The 19210-nt window shown below is 47.2% G+C and overlaps 1 protein-coding gene across 3 annotated transcripts in view; it reads right to left on the minus strand.

Moving 5' to 3' along the window:
* MTURN (maturin, neural progenitor differentiation regulator homolog) overlaps nucleotides 1-12200 on the minus strand; it is a 28034-nt gene extending 15834 nt beyond the window's left edge. The window contains exons 1-3 of one of the 3 annotated variants that reach the window (XM_063667416.1): nucleotides 11712-11844; nucleotides 9650-9750; nucleotides 703-825 (exon numbers count right to left, since the gene is read on the minus strand). In XM_063667416.1, the coding sequence (XP_063523486.1) occupies nucleotides 703-825; nucleotides 9650-9750; nucleotides 11712-11838 (351 nt within the window). In that variant the 5' untranslated portion in view covers nucleotides 11839-11844. Of the gene's footprint in view, nucleotides 1-702; nucleotides 826-9649; nucleotides 9751-10735; nucleotides 11125-11711 lie in introns of those variants that run through there. The other 2 variants (XM_063667417.1, XM_054494654.2) reach the window with 2 other exon arrangements.
* Between the last annotated feature and the right edge of the window lie 7010 nt (nucleotides 12201-19210).

The raw sequence follows: 19210 nt of genomic DNA on the forward strand, positions 1-19210 counted from the left end.
TGGGCAGGGAATCGAACTTAGGGGAAACACTGAGACACTGGTGATGGGACTTTATCTTCCAATGAAGATAAAGGGAAGTAGGTAATCTTCAAAATAGAAGTGAGCATTCATTTTAAAGGTTTATCAGCTAGAATGAAAACAGCCTGTCCGCTAGCCACAGAAATACACATTCCTAAATCCCAAAAGGGGAAAACAAAGCAACAGTAGCTCATAACAGAGACTTTTTAAAAATAGAAAAGAATAGAGCCAGTATCCAGTTTCATCCTTTTCCATACCCACAAACGTGGAGGTATTAATATAACCTGTATATAGCTTCCCAGCAATCCCCAAATATACGCCCCACTATTATAAAAGAACCTCCATCGGACTTGCAAGTGCCATGGTTCTAAGTCTCCTGGAGGAGAACAGGAATACTCAGTTGTCTCATAAAGGATCTGTTTGCTTCCCCCCCATCAGGGATTCTCAACTCAAGTGATGCTAGAAATAACCATCATCCCTGCAGCAAACAGCTGTGTCACATCCCGTCCCCCTCCTCCCGCCCTCGGCCTCCCTATAACTGGCTGCTATCTCTAAGCCACAGGACAGACAAGAGAAAAACAATTAGTCATCCCAGGTTTTGCCCACCTTCCCCACCGCCCCTGTTATTCTAAACACAATCACCATAGAAAACAAGCTGTGGTGAGAAGCCAAGCAGGCACCTACAGGTCTGAAAGACTTGAAGACTTTTTCCAGGACTTCGTGGAGCGTCTTCTTGCCGCAGGAGGAGATGTAATCCTGTGCTAGCTGCAAGAAAGGCAGGCAGTCCTCGCTCTCACTCCACACGTGCTGCGTGCCCACGGGCGACGGAAGGAGAAAACAAAGACACACAGTCACTACACTCAGTGTGAAGTTCAGAAAAGCCAAGCAGATTTTCTTAATAACATCAATTTGAAGAAGGCCTCCATTCTACAGTAAAATTCATACATGCGTTCTTGATTTGTTTGTGTTGAAAGGGATGAAAAAATGTCTAATCTATAGAAGCTCCCAAGCTTTTGGTCCATACCTCACCTGCTCTGTTCGTCATCAGATCTGCTCCTACACAGTAAAGAGGGCAGTGGGTGGCCATTCCTCACCAATGATTTCCACTGTTCAGCTTGTGCAGGCTAAAGGCGGTTTTCAGACATGGGGAAGGAGAAACCAGAGCCTTTGCCTTCAAAATCCTTAACTTTGCTTTCAGCTATGGCTGAAAGATTAATTAAGCATAGTTTGTAAGCATTAACTTGGAACAAGACATTCTTTATCCAGATCGGCCTGTGAGTGGGTGTGGTGGTAAATTTACTTCCAAATGCAAATAACTTAAGAGAACCCACCAAGTCACCACTATGTCACTGGAAAACAAAGGAAAACTTCCCTTCCCTAAAATGCTTTATGAGGACATCATACCGAAGCATCATTTCACAATCTAACACATACTAAGAGGAGATTGGTTTTAGGTTTTTTGTTTCTTTTTCTTTTTTTTAAGACAGGGTTTCGCTCTGTTGCCCAGGCTGGAGTGCAGTGGCATGATCTTAACTTGCTGCAACCTCTGCCTCCCAGACTCAAGTGACCCTCCCACCTTGGCCTCCCAAGTAGGTGGAACTACAGGTGCACACCACCACACCCGACTAATTCTTTGTATTTCTGGTAGAGACAGGGTTTTGCCATGTTGCCCAGGCTGGTCTCGATCCACCTGCCTCAGCCTCCCAAATTGCTGGGATTACAGGCGTGAGCCACCAGGCCCAGTCTAGGTTTTATTTTTTCTGAAGGTTGCGTAAGGCTTTTTTCCATGTGAGGATATCCATTTTAGCACATCTTTAAGACTAGGCAAGCCTCTCCCATAAATGTTCAAAGATCTGGAACAAGGACAAGAAATAGTTTTGAGCATTCTTAATGCAGAAGACCCTGCCCTGCATATCTAAGCAAGTCAGGGACACTGGGCTTCCAGGGTAACATCAGAGTATCTGTCAGGTACCAAGAATCACTCTTTAGTGGGGACGGATCCAGGATGGCTAAACACTGGCAAGAAAAAAAAAAAAAAAGTATTGAGGTCTGGGAGAAAGAAAGACATCTGGCAGATAAGAACAAGATGCAGGGGCTAGATAGCAGGATATGAGACTTATGTGGAGATATGGTCCATGCCAAGCACACACTTGCCCCATATCCCTATCACTCAATAAACACATTTCCTCTCCTTCTCATTGCAGGGTTTCTGAGAACTAGACCTATAGACTTAAAATACTGCTCAGATCCAAATGAGAATAACTAGGTGCCAATGTACCATCTTTATACCCCAATTATCTGTGTTTCATAGTTGTAAAGGTCCATTTTCGACACACGTTGCTCTCATGCCAGCAGCCTTCTCTAGAGGCTTCCCCAACCCAATAAAGACAACATCTGGGCTCTCTACCTTTAGTGAACAGCTCAAATGCTCTTCCCTACTAATTAGAGACCCTTAAAGCTGTCAAACCACCACAATGTCATTTATGTAATAGTCTCTTCCATTGTACAAAAGTGTAATAGTACAAAGTACTTGTATATCCATTATGCCACTTGATTCTTAATCAGTGGAGATTCTGGAAGAACAACAAAAGTTCTACTTAGTAAGTTCTGCTCAGCATCCATTTTCATACTCAAATGTGTAAAAGTTCCAGCTTATTTCAAATTATTATCCAAGTTAAAGAGGGGATTAACATCTAGCACCACATTTCAAAAACTTGAAGCCTGTCCTCTGTAGACCTGTGAAGATGACAGAAAGAGTTAAAAGCTGAGTTAAGTGCCTGGCACAGTGCCTGGCTGGCATGCAGTGAATATTCAGTAAATGGTGGACATAAGTACCTTCTTTCCCCCTTTGCATCTGCAGGAGGATGGGGGAGACGGAAGGGAAGGGGTGGGCTTACCATCTGCCACAAGGCTATGGTCACACAATAAGTAAATCAGACACCCAATGTGACTCACTAAGAGCACTGCCTGAGGCAACTAGGGTTGAGGTTAATTCAGAAGCAGGTGCACCTATGAAAAGCTTGTAAACCTACTTTGTTAAAAAGTAAGTATATCTGGGCTTTAAATTACAAAGTAAACTTAGAAAAGTGTATCACTCAAACAATAACAGAATCATAAATTGCAGTGTAGCCACCACTGCTTGGTAATCAGACAGTATATTTAGCTAAGTGTTTCTAAGGCATTTCTAACCTCATGAAGAGATTGTTCACGCCACAATTTCCATTACTCTCCTTTTAGAGCAATTTAGGACTATATGTTGAAGGAAGAGTTAATACCCACGAAAGGGCCTTCTGTCTAAACTTCCTTCATTTGGCTATCTCCACCTGTATTACCAGTTCTGTTAGGTTTTGGGGTTTAAAAAATGTTGTAACTGAATCCTTGTCCACATGATAGAGTGGCATGGGGTTTGGACTCAGATCCGGGTATACACGGTCACTTAAAAGACATCATTTACTAAATGCTAGTTGTCTCATATCCATTGTATCTCATAACAAGGAAGTGTTCCATTTAAATTCCTTCCTTTCAAAATGAATCTAGGCAGCTGGCAAGGTATCACGGGATACAAGACAAAATGAACTAAAAAAATAAGTCTGTCATTGGAAAAAAAAAAAAAAAAAAAGACAAAGGGAGGGAAATAAGATCCAAGAGTGAGACCAGGACAAACAGAGCAAGGTATGAGGGCCTGGCTACTTGCTACAGATGGGATACAGATTTGCCAGCAAAGCTTTCTAAGTAGTCCATGCAAAGAAAGAGGCACTATCAATCTCATGAGGTAGTGTCCACAGATAAAACAGACGTGCTCTTCAGGAAAATTAACAGGCAGGGGGTCGGAGGCAGAGCGGTTATTCTCTTAGGAAGATACAGGGGCCCATTCCAAAACCAAGGGGAGCAGAGAGACCATCTATGGGCAGGGCTGGTGCTCCTGAAAACAGGATCTAGTCCTGTACAAAGACAAATGGACAACTGAAGGCCCGGAGTCCTGTGCCACTGGGCGTGGCCACAGTAACTTCAACTTGGAAAATATTTTAAGCATGTGTAACCAAATAGTCATTTTGACCAGGAAAAAAACTATAGCAGGAATCAGAGAACCTCTAGCTCTGAACAATGCAACGCCCTGGCAAACATGAATCTGGGTACGGAAAGTATTGATTCTCCAATAAGGCGGTAGTCAGAGCGTCGGCAGCCTGCAGGACTCCCTTGGACAAAAGGAGAAATGCCTGGAAAGGCTTCAGGGAGTAGAGGGAAGCGGTTCTCAAGCTTCAGCGTGGATCAGAGTTGGGTGCTGGGGGGGGCAGAGTTTAAATTGCAAAGTTAACTGAGAAAAGTGTATCACTCAAACACAATAACAGAATTGCAATGTATCCACCTCTGCTTGGTAATCAGTTTATTTAGCTAATGAACTATTCAGTGAGCTGACAATATGTATTTCCAACAAATTCCCAGATGATGCTCATGTGGCTGGTTCTGGGACCACACTTTGAGAACCATGGGCACAGCAGAACTTTGGCTAACTACATATTTGAAGGGGGTTGGGGGTGGTGTGACATTTAAATATCTTTCCGGGAGAACTACAGCAATTGCCATTACTGACTATAGCCAACTCCAAATCTCAGGTTGGCCTGAGCTGCAGTGAAGTGGCTGTCATCGAACCTGGCCTGAGTGGTCTACTCTTTCCTACAGAAAATCCGATAAGCACTTTGATTTGAGTACAGGCCATCTGTGACCCTTCTTCCTGTGAAGTCAGGCCAGAGTTTATCATAAAAGCTTGCCCAGCTTAAGATAATATAACTATGTCACCTGCAAATAGGAAAATGAGCACCTTCCTGTTTTGTACAATGTAGATCGGAATATCCAGTTTATCAAAAAGTGGTCTCCAGTCATTAAGGTAGTTCAATCCTACAGACATTTTTGGGGGAGCACAATGTGTGCACCCCTACTATTCTAAATCCTGGTGGGTATGCAGCTGGACTTCCTGGTGTTTAAGCAGGGTAGGGGTGGCAGGGGAGGTAAGAACACACTCCTGTGTCTCCTCCCTCTGGGGCCCTTGCTCTGGGACTCACTCTTAACTGTAGTACTGAAGTGGGGGTTTTCTGCCACTCGGTACCAAGGGAGTCCACTTTGAATTGGTGTGTCTGAATCCAAAATGGATCCCTGGCCAGGCCTGGTGGCTCACACCTGTAATTCCAACATTGTGGGAGGCCAAGGCAGAAGGGCTGCTTGAGGCCAGGAGTTCAAGACCACCTGGTCAACAGAGCAAGACTCCAGTCTCCACAAAAAATAAGAAAAATAGCTGGGTGTGGTGGTGCACACCTGTAGTCCTGGCTACTTGCCAGGATGAAGCAGCAGGATGCTTCAGCCCAGGAGTTCGAGGTTACGGTGAGCTCTGATCACACCACTGTACTCCAGCGTGGGCAAGAGTGAGACCCTGTCTCCAAAATAAAATACCAGAACAAAACCCTGATTCTTGTCCTGGAAACAGATGGCAGAAAAAGATAAAAGCTACAATCCACTACATGCCTCCCAACATATTTCTTTTTTTCTTTTCTTTTTTTTTTTTTTTTTGAGATGGAGTCTTGCTCTGTCGCTCAGGCTGGAATGCAGTGGTGCGATCTCGGCTCACTGCAACCTCTGCCTCCCGGGATCAAGTGATTCTCCTGACTTAGCCTCCCGAGTAGCTGGGATTACAGGTGCCCACCACCAAGCCCAGCTAATTTTTGGATTTTTAGTAGAGACGGGGTTTCACCAGGTTGGTCAGGCTGGTCTCGAACTCCTGACCTCAGGTGATCCGCCTGCCTTGGCCTCCCAAAGTGCTGGGATTACAGGTGTGAGCCACCACACATGGTGGGAAGAGCACAGCTGGCCATACCTAAGACTAGCCCAATCTGTGTGTCAGCCACTGACCCATTTTACCAGTGAGGAAACTGAGGCTCAGAAGAGAGGTTAAGTAACTTGCCTGTGGTCACACAGGGAACAAGGGCAGAGCCAGAATGTCAACGGAGGAGTGTATACCCTTTCAACTACACTCTGCACAATGTTTAACCTGAGCCTCGTGTGTTCATTTGTAAGTCACAGAAAATAATTATATTTACAGGGGGAACCTAAAGATTTCAGGGGACAACCTGTAGACTGACTCTCATTTAGCACGGACCCAATAAGCGCTTACGCCCATCTGCTTGAGCTCATATTAACATAACTACTCTCCTCATGACTACCACTCAAAAAATATACAAAGGACCTATCATTTTCCCAGAAATAACCTCTCTATATGAACATGCACGGCCATTGTGGAATGCCTTATGTCTACTGAGCACATCACATGCACCGCTCTTCATTTCATCACCACACTAATCATGTAATACAGGCATGACTGTCCCTATCTCACACAAGAGGAAACAGGGCAGAGTTTAAATCACACAAGAAAGTACTTTCTCTCCACTATACCAGCACATAAGCGTGACTCAATCTCATTTAAATAAGTTCTGTTTTCTTTATCCAAATAAGAAGGCTGTTATTTGATCACATAGTTAATAAAGATGTGTTCAGACCACAAATGGGGATATATACACACACACACACACACACACACACACACACCCCTCTATAAACACATGTAAAATTAAATCACAGTCCTGCAATAAATAAAGCCTTTTTCTTTAATAATATCATTACTACCTTTGTTCTTGTGCTGAGGCAGGATTAAACTATACGAAATTTTAGAGTCCAACATGTCTTTGATTGGACTGACAGGAAAGGCTGGGCAATCTGGGAAATGAATCCCTCCCTCTCTCCCGCAACCATCAGAATCCAGGCCCCCAGATGGGCTGGGCAGTGCTCTTTGTTCAGAGACCTGATTTCTCGTGGCCTAAGACAAGGAAGGAACGCAGCTGGTGCTCCGTGCCTAGGAGTGCCCCTCTGTTTATCTGGATCCAAGTGGCTGCTGACACCCCATTCCAAGCCTACCAAGCCCCGAAGGACCTTCCAAGTTGGCAGAAAGGACTCCTTGGACCCCTCTGACCAAGGCCAGGAGCCCTCCCTTGTCAAACCCGTAGAGCCAGGCAGGGTGGCCATGCCCTTGAGTTCCCTCCACACACAGAGCACTAGCAGCTTTGTTTCACCCCAGGCCCTGATCATGGGGCCCACAGAGAGGGGTCCCAGGCAGAGGGACAGTTTGGAAAGGGTCGGCATGGACAGGATGGCCTGTGGAGTGAGATAGGGAAAGAGTGTGCAAGGGACCCAAAATGGAGGAAAAATAAACAGGCGTCATTGACCACGGGCCCCTGGAACTACTGGCCTGACCCTGCCTCTGGGCCATTCTGCATGGTGGAGAGGACAGGCCTCTGGGCTCAAGTCCTTCCTCTGTCACTTCTTAGTGGTACAGTCCTGGATGAGTCTCTTAAACTCCCTGAGCCTCGGTTTCTTTGCCTATAAAGTGGGAATAATAATATCTACCTCAATGAATTTTTGTGAGGCCCAATAAGAAGCGACCCTCGAACCCAGTCTAGATTGGGTCCCCTGTTGTCACTCCTGTGATACCATGCATTCAATACAGGGCTGTAGTTCAAGTTGCTCTACCACTTACTCACTGTGGAAAAGTTAGTGAAGTTTGCCATGCCTCAGTTTCTTCCTCTGTAAAACAGAGATAATTATAGAGATTATATAATTATGTGAGAGTACTAAAGTTAAATGAATTGGCATATGTAAAGTGCCGAGAGCAGCGTCTGCTACATAGTAAACTGAACATAAGTGATGGTTATTATTATTATTCTTCGAAATGGAATTCTTGACATTTGTCATGTCTTTTACACTAGACTATAATTTATTCATCCTTACAGATACGTACTGAGCACCCACCATGTTTGGATGCTGCTCCAAATGCCAGAACACAGTGATAACACAGACAAGGCCTCTGCTCTCATGAAGCTTAGAGTCTAGTGGGGGTGGCAGAAAACCAAAAAGAGAATGCCAAGTCTAACGAGTGCTATGGGAAGAATAAAAGAGAGTGAGATGAAAGAATATGTGGTCAGGAAGGTTTCTCTTGGGCCTCAGGAGCATCGAGGAGCCAGCTGTGTAAAGATCTGGGGCAAGAGGGTTCTAGGCAGACAGAATGCAAGTGCCAAGCCCTTGAGGCAGGAATGCGCTTGACACGTCTGAGGACTAGCAGGGTCTGTGTGGCAAGAAGGCAGATCATGTGGGGGCTTGGGGCCAGGGCAAGGGCTTAGGTTTTATTATAAAAGATGGGATGTCAATTCAGCTGAGGTGGGGAATAGTGGTGACATGATCTGGCTTATATTTTAAATAGATCCAAAATGACTGCTGGGTAGACAGTGGCTTAGAGTCAGTCTCCCCAAGCAGTCATTTTGGATCTATTTAGTACCCCCACTTCAGTACTACAGTAAGAGTGAGGTGGAGGTTATAAGCAAGGAGACAAATTAGGAGATACGATGAAAAATGACAGTGGCTTAGACTACCTAAGCTGGCCCTACTTTAGACACTGTTCTCAAACAACTCTGCTCAGGAGGTACTAATATTATCATCCCGATTTTACACATGTAGAAAGTATGGCATAGAGGCCAGGCGCAGTAGCTCACGCCTATCATCCCAGCACTTTGGGAGGCCAAGGTGGGAGGATCACTTGAGCCCAGGAGTTCGAGACCAGCCTAGGTAACATAACAAAATCCTGTCTCTACTATTTTAGAAAAATTAGCTGGGCGTGGGGTGCACGCCTTTAATCCCAGCTACTGGAGAGGCTGAGGCACAAGAATCACTTGAATCCGGGAGGCGGAGGTTGCAGTGTGCCGAGATTGCGCCACTACACTCCAGCCTGGGCAACAGAGCAAGACTGTTTCGAAAAAAGAAAAAGAAAAACAAAAGTATGGCATAGAGGGGTTAAATAACTTTCCCAAGGCACACAAATGTGGGGAGCTGAGGTGTTAACCCAAGTAGTCTGATCTACAGCCTGTGTGCTTAACCACCACACCACACTGCTTCCTAGACAAGTAAAAATCGCCCCAGGAACATGAAGGCAGAGACCCTATTTGTATTCCAGATAGCACTCGCCTGGCACAAAGTAAACCCTCAGTAAATGTTTGTTGAATGAATGAATGAATAAATGAATGAATTATGTGGAAATACTTTTGTAAATTGAGAAATGCTCATGTAGACATTCTTATTGCTAAGTCCTTCAACTGATAGAAATTCCATTGATCTCACATTTTTGTCTAGTGCTTAACACATTTTCCTGGGAAAAAGAAAAGAACTGAGGCAGGACACTTATTAGAGGCAAACACTAGCTTGACAAATCTGGCCTGCGACAGATTCAAGAGGTCTGGCTAAGAAAACTCCTGAGGTTGGCATCTTGTCCATTAGAGCCTCCAGAACTTGGAGAAAGTTCCATTCTACCCAAGGAATCATCTGCCCACCCCCATCCTCTATCTATCTATTCTATTTAAAGTGTCAGTTTACATGACACTTTCAAGCATTTTTCTCATGCAGATGGGAAAATATTTAAAATATGGGTGGCCTCAAGAGAAAGGCCTGATACAAATAATATAATACTTCTTACTTCTGAACGATGGTTGGATACACATATTCATGGCAAGAGAACAGCCTTTTGTCTTCCTGGCCCACTTACTGTCTTTGGAGTCATTTCTTTGGGTATGGCCTGGGCGGTCCCAGCAGGAAGGCTGTGTGGGCTTCTCCCAGTGAAATCCAGAACCATGAGCCATTCTTGCCCTGTTTCACACGGTCAGGAGGGAGAAAGGACGCTGGCAGATGAAGGAAGCCCAGAGCTGGAAGGGACCCTAGCCAAACCCTAACATTTTACAGTGGAAAGGGATTCTGGTGCCCTTTCCACTGTATCCTGGGGGCTTTCTCACACTTTTGCAATGGAGTGAATACCTTTTTAATGATCACCCACTCCTTCCAAAAAGAACACTTATTTACTTACTTTACCTACAGTTAAGATGAGCTTACAGGCATTAATATTATTGTTCAGTTGGCTCTTCTGGAGGCATTCTGATTAGCCCCATTTTACAGGTGGGAAAACCAAGGCTCTTTAAAAAATGAGACAAGCTCTAAATTCTGGGAAACCCCAGGTCTCTAACCCCAAATTTGTGGGGCTCTTGCTGTGTGTCAGGGACTATTCGATGCGTTACTTATATGAACGCCTGGGTGCTGGCATTATTATACCTATTTTTTGGATGTGGAAACTGAGCTCAGGGTGGGTATTTGAGCACAGTCACAGAGCCACAACTCAAATCTGGCTGCCACACAAGGCCATCCCTCTTCTGGAGTGGCACTTCTGGAATGCCCAGGTGGATCCCTGCCCTCCTCAGGGGGTGCGTGTGGGCGGAGGGAATGCTTTATTGGCCAGGCATACACAAGCCTTCACCTCTCCAGGAACAAGAAAGGCGGTCTTGCAGTCTCCCCAACTCCTTCGCGAACTTCCCGTAGGTGGTCAGGGCGCTCGGCGGCAGGACCACGGCCCAGCTTTGTCTCCCCCACCTGAGGACCTTGCACCAGGCCGCGCCCTGCACCGCCTCACCTCCGCCCACAAGGCCGGCGACCACACGGTCACCCGCGCCCACGGCCGCCTCCATCTTACATTTGGGGATCATTATTTATTCCCCGACCTTACAAACACTTCATGAGCACCGTGCTCGCCCTACTCCACCCCTCCCACCCCGACTCCCCTGCCCTCCGCATCCCCTTCCTCAACTGCCTGAGCCGGGATCCCAGGTGGGTGCAGGATTCAAAGTGGAAGGTTTGGACACCGCAGTCCCAGTTCCCGGTCCCTCTGAGCCGGGGCTGAGGGGATTCCCCGTCATCTGGACAAGCCGACGGGCTTCAGCAGGGCCAGGGTCACCGCCTCGGCTGGAGAGAACCCGCCCGGGCCACACACACCTCTCGGGCAGCTCAGAGAGGCGGCAAGGGCAGCGCGGGGGCAGGGGGAGAGGCGTGCCCGCGTGTGCGCGTGAGTGTGCGCGTGTAAGGGTGAGGGTGTGAGCATGAGTGTGTGTGTGTTGGGGTGTATGCGCAGGCGCGCGTGCGTATTAAGATCCGGGGTGTAATTCCGCAAAGAAGGTCCAAGAGATCGGGCATCGCTAGTACGGACAGAGCTTTGTGTCCAAATAGGCAGTGCAAGGACTAACCAGCGAGGGCGGGGAGTGGGGTTCTCCTGGGAGGGGCAATGCGAGGAGCCGAGGCTGGGCACCGGAGGCGAGCGGGATTCCTATCCCGGACGGGACGCCTGGATGTGGGAAGCTCCGGACCTGGGCTCCTGTTGGAGGGTCCGTGCGCCCCAGCCCGGGCTGGTCCGACGCGGGTGACACCCACACCCCAGGGATGCTCCACGCCAGGCACCGCGCACGGGCCGCGAGGTCGGGTTCCCGAAACGGCGCCCGCAGCAGCGGGGAGAGGGGTGGCCTTCAGGGGGACGCCACACCTCCCGCCCCGACCCGGCTCCCCGGATCCTCCGGGCGCCTTGCCCGCCGCCCACCGGGCCCCACCCGGGGAGCGGAGCCCGTGCCGCCCGGCCCAGGGCTTCCCCGACGGAGCACGCGGGGCGCGGGGCGCGGGTTACGCCCCCCCACTCGGCGCCCACCGCCGCCCACCACGCGGGAGCTCGGGCGCAGGGACGCACCGCCGCGTCCACACTCCCGCCGGCTCCGGCGGTCCCTCCCCCAGGCACTCACAAAATTGTCGCCGCAGCCGTTGTCCGGACACAGCACATAGAAGGAGACGCCGGGGTCGGCGTAGAAATCCATCCTGCGTTCGGTCTCCTCGGTGGCGATGAGCTCGAAGGGCGTGTTGGAGCACCATTTCTCCGCAACGTCGGCCAGCTGCTGGAAATCCATCGCGGCCCCGCGCCCGCCTCCCGCCGCCGCCCGCCCTCCCGCTCCTCGGCGCCCTCCTCCCGGGCGGGCAGCGCGGCGCTCGGCTCGGCCTGCACGGGCTCCTCCGGGGCCGGGCTGGGCCGGCTGGGACTGTTTACATGCGGTGAGGAGTGGGGCGGGCGGCTGCCGGGGACAGCGCGGCGCCGCGCCCGCGGCTCCTCCTCCGCCCCGCCTCCCCCCGCCCCCTTGCGGGCCTCCGTGGGGGGGTTGGCGCGACCGGGCCGGGACGCGGGGCGGCGGGAGGGGCGGCCGGCACCCCCGCGGGCGCCCGGATTTTCCTGGGCGCTCCCGCCCCCCTTTATTTTTAAACAAACCCGGAGCATCCCGGGGCCCTGGCCATCGCGGGGCCGCCGCGGGCCGTGACGTCATGGGCCCCAGCCAATCACCGGAGCCTGAGACGGCGCCGCGGCCTGCGAGCCCGGTGACGTCACAGCGCGAGCCTGGCATCCGCAACTCCGCGGGTTACCTGGAAGTGGTGCGAGCGCCCAATACCTAGTTAGCGTTATCTGTGGAGTTAGAAAGCCCAGGAAGCGTTTACCCAAATGCGATTTAAATGCAAGGGAGGCCATAGAACTGCAGATAACTTGGACTTTGTCTGGGGCTAGCAGTGGAGGAGCTGAGAAAATCTAGGGAAAAGGGAGTTTTTCTTTTTGCAGAAACCAAAGTTCTGTTCTCCGATTGATTTAAGGGAATGTGTCTTCTTAATGCATTTATCAGACACTAATATGAATGTTCACTTGCAAAGGAAGGGCATGTGTGATTTTTTATTTGCGTTACGTAAAGCTGAATATTTCTTAGAAATGAACCTCATAAGACTGGCTCCAGTATTATTCAGCTAGAATTCACATTGCATAACCTAAAAAGGTCAAGAGGATAAAGCACATTTTAAAACATGAGTGTGTGGCCCAACGATCGCACCTGTTGAGTGCTCACTGGCTGCCATGTACTGGACAGGCATTACTGGATTGCAGAAAATGCACTAGGGTCCTCGCCCGCAGGACTTGAACACTACAGACACAGACACGTTATAAACACTCAGCCAGCTTTTTTCTTTAAAGTGTGTCTTCTGAACCAGGCACTGTGCACGAATTTACATTCCCACCAACACGTATATATGTTTCCCTTTCTCTGCACCCTCACCAACATCTGTTGTTTTTTGACTTTTTAATCATAGCCATTTTGACTGGTGTGAGATTGTATCTCATTGTGGTTTTAATGTGCATTTCTCTGATAATTAGTGGATGTTGAGCATTTTTTATATGTTAGTTGCCCGCTTGTATGTCTTTTTTGAGAAATATCTGTTCATGTCCCTTGCCCACTTTTTAATGGGGTTTTTTTTTTTTCTTGTTGAGTTGTTTGAGTTCCTTGTAGATTCTGGATATTAGTCCTTTGTCAGATGTGTAGTTTGCAAATGTTTTCTCTCATTCTGTAGGTTGTCTGTTTACTCTGCTGATTATTTCTTTTACTGTGCGGAAGCTTTTTAGTTTAATTAAGGCCCATCTATTCTTATTTTTGTTGCACTTCCTTTGGGGTTTTAGTCATAAATTACTTGCCTAGGCCAATGTTGCAAGGAACTGAATTCTGCCAACAACCTGAATGAGCTTGAAAAGCAGATTTTTTTCTCAAACTTGTTGTCTTTTCCAGACAAGAACTGAGCCTATTACCATGATTGCAGCCTTGGCAGAACCTGAGCGAGAACCCAGTGATGCCATGGCTGTGCTGGGACTTCTGACTTTCAGAACTGTGGGCTAATAAATGGGTGTTGTTTTAAGCTGTTAGGTCTGTTTAAATTCTTCGTGCAGCAGTAGAAAACTGATAACACAGGACAATGAAGGAGACAGGCACATGAATATAAAAATGCAATATGCCGTTGTAAAGTTACAAAATGTTCCTTAAAAAAAAAAAAAGCATGGGTGTCTCCAGATAGCACAAGCTTCCTTGCAGTTTTACCTGGCACCACCATTTAAAGCATAATATGTGTTCCAAAAATGAATTCCTTAAATTTGAGATGAAAATATGAAAAATACATTCCTTTTTTCCTTTTCCGGGAAAGAAGGAGTTTTTTTTTTTTTAATCCATGTGTTTTAAAATGTATCAGTCAAATTTGCTCCAAGTGATGTGATCACCATTATGAAGTTATGTTTATTTAACAAATAGTTTTTGTCAGAAAATGAAAAGTTCCTATGAAAAATAGAATTTTGGGTACAAAGCAATTGGTCAATGAAATGGATACTGTTGGGTTTCCTTAGAAATGCATTGAGAGCAACAGCAAAAGCTTCAGAACTCCATGTCTGTGTTGATTCCTCCCTCTGCCATTTTAAGTTTTATGTACATCTGCAACTTCCTTCATTGCTCGGAGCTCAGTTTTCTTTTCTGAAAACAGGGACAACAGTGAGATAAAGTATATAAAGTCCTTATCCCAGAACCTAGCACATAGTAAGAACTCAGTAAATTCCATTATTACTCTTAATCTACTTCTTAGGGATGATGTGTAAGAAGATCAGCTAATTAATTTTTAAAGTAAAACTCAGGAGTGATATGATTGGTAATATTGGTCACAGATGAACCTAAATCTCATTTTTTTTCCAAGTCTTTAGAGCAGGGTTTCTCAGCAGCAGCACTATTGATATTTGAAGCCAAAAATTCTTTGTTGTTGGAGGCTGTCCTGCACATTGCAGGATTTTTAGCCACATTCCCTGGCCTCCACCCACTAGATGCCTGTAGCATCTCCCTCTACCCTCCCCTCTCTCCACTGTGACAAGCAAAAATTTCTCCAGACATTGCCAAATGTCCCCTGAGTGCAAAATTGCCCCTACTTGAGAACCACAGATTTAGAGAGAAAAGTCTTGCAACAGTCGTGTTTTGGTCATTTTTACTAACTAATGGAAAGGGTGTGCACATAAAGCAGCTGAAATTCATCCTGGAAAGTTCATCTGCAGAAGTTGCTTGAAATTTTGTTTCCTTAGAACAACTGGTAAAGCCACCAGTTGCTTAGCTAAGAAGATCATAAACCTTTGCCCTGCCTCCCTCCTGCTTGGGGAGAGTCCTGTGAGGCATCCCAGGTTGTAGGGGTGTATTTAGGCCTCATGCACAGGGCAGTGGTCATTTCAGAACTCCAGCCAGGTGTTTTGTGCAGCCAGTAGGTGAAGAAACACCAGGGGCTCCCATACCCCCTTTCTTGTGTTCCCATAGCCTTTGGCCATGGTTTGGAAGTAGAAGGAAAATTAAAACTTCTCCCCAGCCAGGCATGGTGGCTCACACCTGTAATCCCACCACTTTGGGAGGCCAAGGTGGGTGGATCACTGAGCCCAGGAGTTCGAGACCAGCCTGGGCAATATGGTGAAAACCTGTCTCTACTAAAAATACAAAAATTAGCTGGGCATGGTGGCATGTGCCTGTAGTCCCTGCTACTTGGGAGGCTGAGGTGGGAGAATCCCTTGAGCCCTGGAGGTCGAGGCTACAGTGAGCCATGATCACACCACTGCCCTCCAGCCTAGGTGACAGAGGGAAACCCCATCTCAAAAAACAAAACAAACAAACAAAAAAACTTATCCCCACCAGTAGGCAGAGTTGTACAGTCTTCATTGTATTTAAGGAACGTTTCTGTTCATTTATAGAAATCTGGGCTTTGCTGTCTCTGAAAATCACCATTTGCCTTTGGGAGATGTGTGTTGGCAAGAAGAGGAGACATATTCAAACCCCACTGGCTAGGACATCAGGAGCTCAGTATGGAATGCAAAGGCCACCCTAGACTGTCCTGCTAATGCTGACTCTTTTGCCCATCTCTGTTCTCAAGTTCTCCATGGCTTTTATTCTAGTGTAAGTTTTATGTTAACATATAATTTGACCTTTGATTCACTCGTATGTTGTAAGTCCGTTAAATTAGCCCTACTTTTTGATAAATTTGCTCCATCCACATAGCCTTGTGGTTATGCAGTAGGAGGAGGTAGGTAGAGAGGGAAGCGTAGCTGGTTCCACATTCACCCTTCACCTGAGCGCAAGGTCATCTCATTGTATCAAGAGGGACTGCAGACCCCAGGTTCCAGGAGACAGTGGACAGCAGAGAGGTGTTTGATTTGTCACAGTGGTGATGGGAGAGGTGAACAGACCATAGGATCTGGAGAAGTAACTCCCAAGAGAGCAACACAGGAAGGATGAGAGCTGTCTTCTCCCTGCACTGTGCTCCAGAACAGTGAGCCCAGCAGTGGGGCGGGGAGGATAAGTAGAGGGCAGACATGAGTTAAGCCTGTGCCAAAGTTTATGTGTCACTGCAACTAGAGTCTGAAAGAAAATCAAGTTGGAAGATGAGCAAAAGTTGAAGATCTATATAAATGAGTCATTGTGATTTACCCCAAATGCCCAGTAAAGCTCTGGAATAGGATTTCTTTCAGCCTTCCTACTCTGGGGCTAGGAAAATTCATTCTGAATTTTGTTTCTGAATCTTCCAACCTTAGTTTTTACAAAATTATTTCTTTTTTGGACATTCCTCTGAAAGGTTTGGATGTAGAATTTGAGCGAGTTAGGGGTTACATTTTGGCTACAATTGCCTTCAAAACATGCCTAGCTGATCACATTCACCTGGTAAACATTTTCCTTTTATATATGTCAAAGAAACAAAAATACTTATGATTTAGTTTTTAGCTTCTTTATTCATTTGAACACTTCAATATTCTGTCTTCTTCAATGATTCCCCCTTGCCTATATTTTCAGCTGGAACAGCTTTTCATTTTCCCTATTTCTGAACACTTTCAGGGGCTTCCTTCAGTGAAGCCCAACACACAAAACATCCCTTTCAGCAAAACCTTAGCAGTGGTGCTAAGAGACTAACACAGACTTTAAGGTCACAAAACCATTGTTTTAACATTTTTCTCTGTTACTTTTCTGATAATGATGACAGTTCTGTCTCTATTATATTTGCTGAAACTTACTAGGACCCAGTGATACTAGCTCATCCTCTAGAGAGGGGTCCCAAGACCATTACACCAGATCTCCTACGAAGATGTGGGATTTCCTCTAGGAAAAGGTGTGTATCCAGGTAATTTACTAAGCCAGAAGCTGCTGTGATTCTATGGCAGCCTTATATCTTATGACACGTCCATTTACTAAGATTTGGTGATCTGGATGATGGCACAGAGTGCTGTACTAAAGCCTGACCCAGATGGTGGGTGTGCATGTCATCAGCTATGATAATGGGAAAGTGGCTGATGGAAAGAGCACAGCTCCGATATGTGACACAATGGAAATATTTGGGTGTAGAAAGACTTCAAATTATGACTTTGCCACTAATTAATTGTGTGATCTTGGATAAGTTACTTAACCCCTGCAAACCCCAGTTTTCTCATCTGTAAAAATGGAATAAGGACATATGCCTTATGAACTTGTAAGCATCTGAGAAAATAAATATGTGAGTGTGTGAGAGAGTGAGATGGGGGAGGGATGCAATGAATAAACAAATTTCTAAAAATGTGAGGAATTTGACTATATACCCAAAGTTCTTACAGCAGTGACCTTTGGTCTATAACGCATGTAGAGGTATTGACTTAATTCTAGATTTTGTTAAATCAGGTGTACATGTTGAAAATTTTAAGGTGTATCAATTAGAAATTGCATTCATCTGATAATAAAAATCTTGACTAAAGTGACTTGAACAAGATAGTTTCTCTTTGTTTCACATGAATGAGATCTGGAGGTGGGCAGTACTGGACGGAATTGGCTGCTTCTTAATCATCAGGGTTTCAGCTCTTCTTTCTGCTTTACTGTCCTTAGTGTGTGGCTTCCATCCTCAGAGTTGCCTCATGGTCCATGATGGTTTCCGGAGTTCCATCTACACCCACATTCCAAGCAGGATAAAAGAGGGAAGGACAGAGGAACACAGGCCAACTGTCACTACTCTTTTAGTCCCAACCAGCAACTTCCTGTTACATATTATTGTTTCCTTTGTATCAGTAGTTTTTCAGCAAGGTATATTTTCCAGAATCTTATTGCTAAGGAAGAAAAGGAGAATGACTATTGCAGGGTGCTATAGTTTGAATATTTGACCCTCCAAGCCTCGTGTTGAAACTTCATCCCCAGTGGTGGAGGCAGGGCCTAGTGGGAGGTGTTTGGGTGATGGGGGTGGATCACACATGAATGGCTTGGGGCCATCCTTGCAGTATTGAGTGAATTCTCACTCCGTTCACTCCTGGGAGCTGGTTGTTAAAAAGAGCCTGCCCCCTCCCCTACCTTCCTTCCTCTCTTGCCATGTGATCTCTCCACACAGGCTCCCCTTCTGTCTTCCACCTTGAGTGGAAGCAGCCTGAGGCCTGCACCAGGTGCAGATGCCGGTGCCATGCTTCTTGTACAGCCTGCAGAACAATGAGCCAAATAAACCTCTTCTCTTTATAAACTCCCCAGCCTCAGGTATTCTTTTATAGCAACATAAATGGACTAAGATACAGGGCATCTAACAGTCTCTGCCACAAAGGTAACCACTAAGTATTAGAAAAAGAATGAAAAATTCCAAACGAGTAGAAAGAAAAATGGGAAATAAAAAAAAAACTCCAGAGGAGCCAAGATGGCCGAATAGGAACAGCTCCGGTCTACAGCTCCCAGCGCGAGCGACGCAGAAGACCGGTGATTTCTGCATTTCCATCTGAGGTACCGTGTTCATCTCACTAGGGAGTGCCAGACAGTGGGCGCAGGTCAGTGGGTGAGTGCACCGTGCGCCAGCCGAAGCAGGGGCGAGGCATTGCCCCACTCGGGAAGCGCAAGGGGTCAGGGAGTTCCCTTTCCAGGGGTGACAGACGGCACCTGGAAAATCGGGCCACTCCCACCCGAATACTGTGCTTTTCCGACGGGCTTAGGAAACGGTGCCCCAGGAGAGTATAGCCCGCACCTGGCTCAGAGGGTCCTACGCCCACGGAGTCTTGCTGATTGCTAGCACAGCAGTCTGAGATCAAACAGCAAGGCGGCAGCGAGGCTGGGGGAGGGGCGCCCGCCATTGCCCGGGCTCGCTTAGGTAAACAAAGCAGCCTGGAAGCTTGAACTGGGTGGAGCCCACCACAGCTCAAGGAGGCCTGCCTGCCTCTGTAGGCTCCACCTCTGGGGGCAGGACACAGACAAACAAAAAGACAGCAGTAACCTCTGCAGACTTAAATGTCCCTGTCTGACAGCTGTGAGGAGAGCAGTGGTTCTCCCAGCACGCAGCTGGAGATCTGAGAACGGGCTGACAGCCTCCTCAAGTGGGTCCCTGACCCCTGACCCCCGAGCAGCCTAACTGGGAGGCACCCCCCAGCAGGGGCAGACTGACACCTCACACG

The sequence above is a fragment of the Pongo pygmaeus genome, chromosome 6, assembly GCF_028885625.2.
Source record: "Pongo pygmaeus isolate AG05252 chromosome 6, NHGRI_mPonPyg2-v2.0_pri, whole genome shotgun sequence".
Lineage (NCBI taxonomy): Eukaryota > Metazoa > Chordata > Mammalia > Primates > Hominidae > Pongo > Pongo pygmaeus.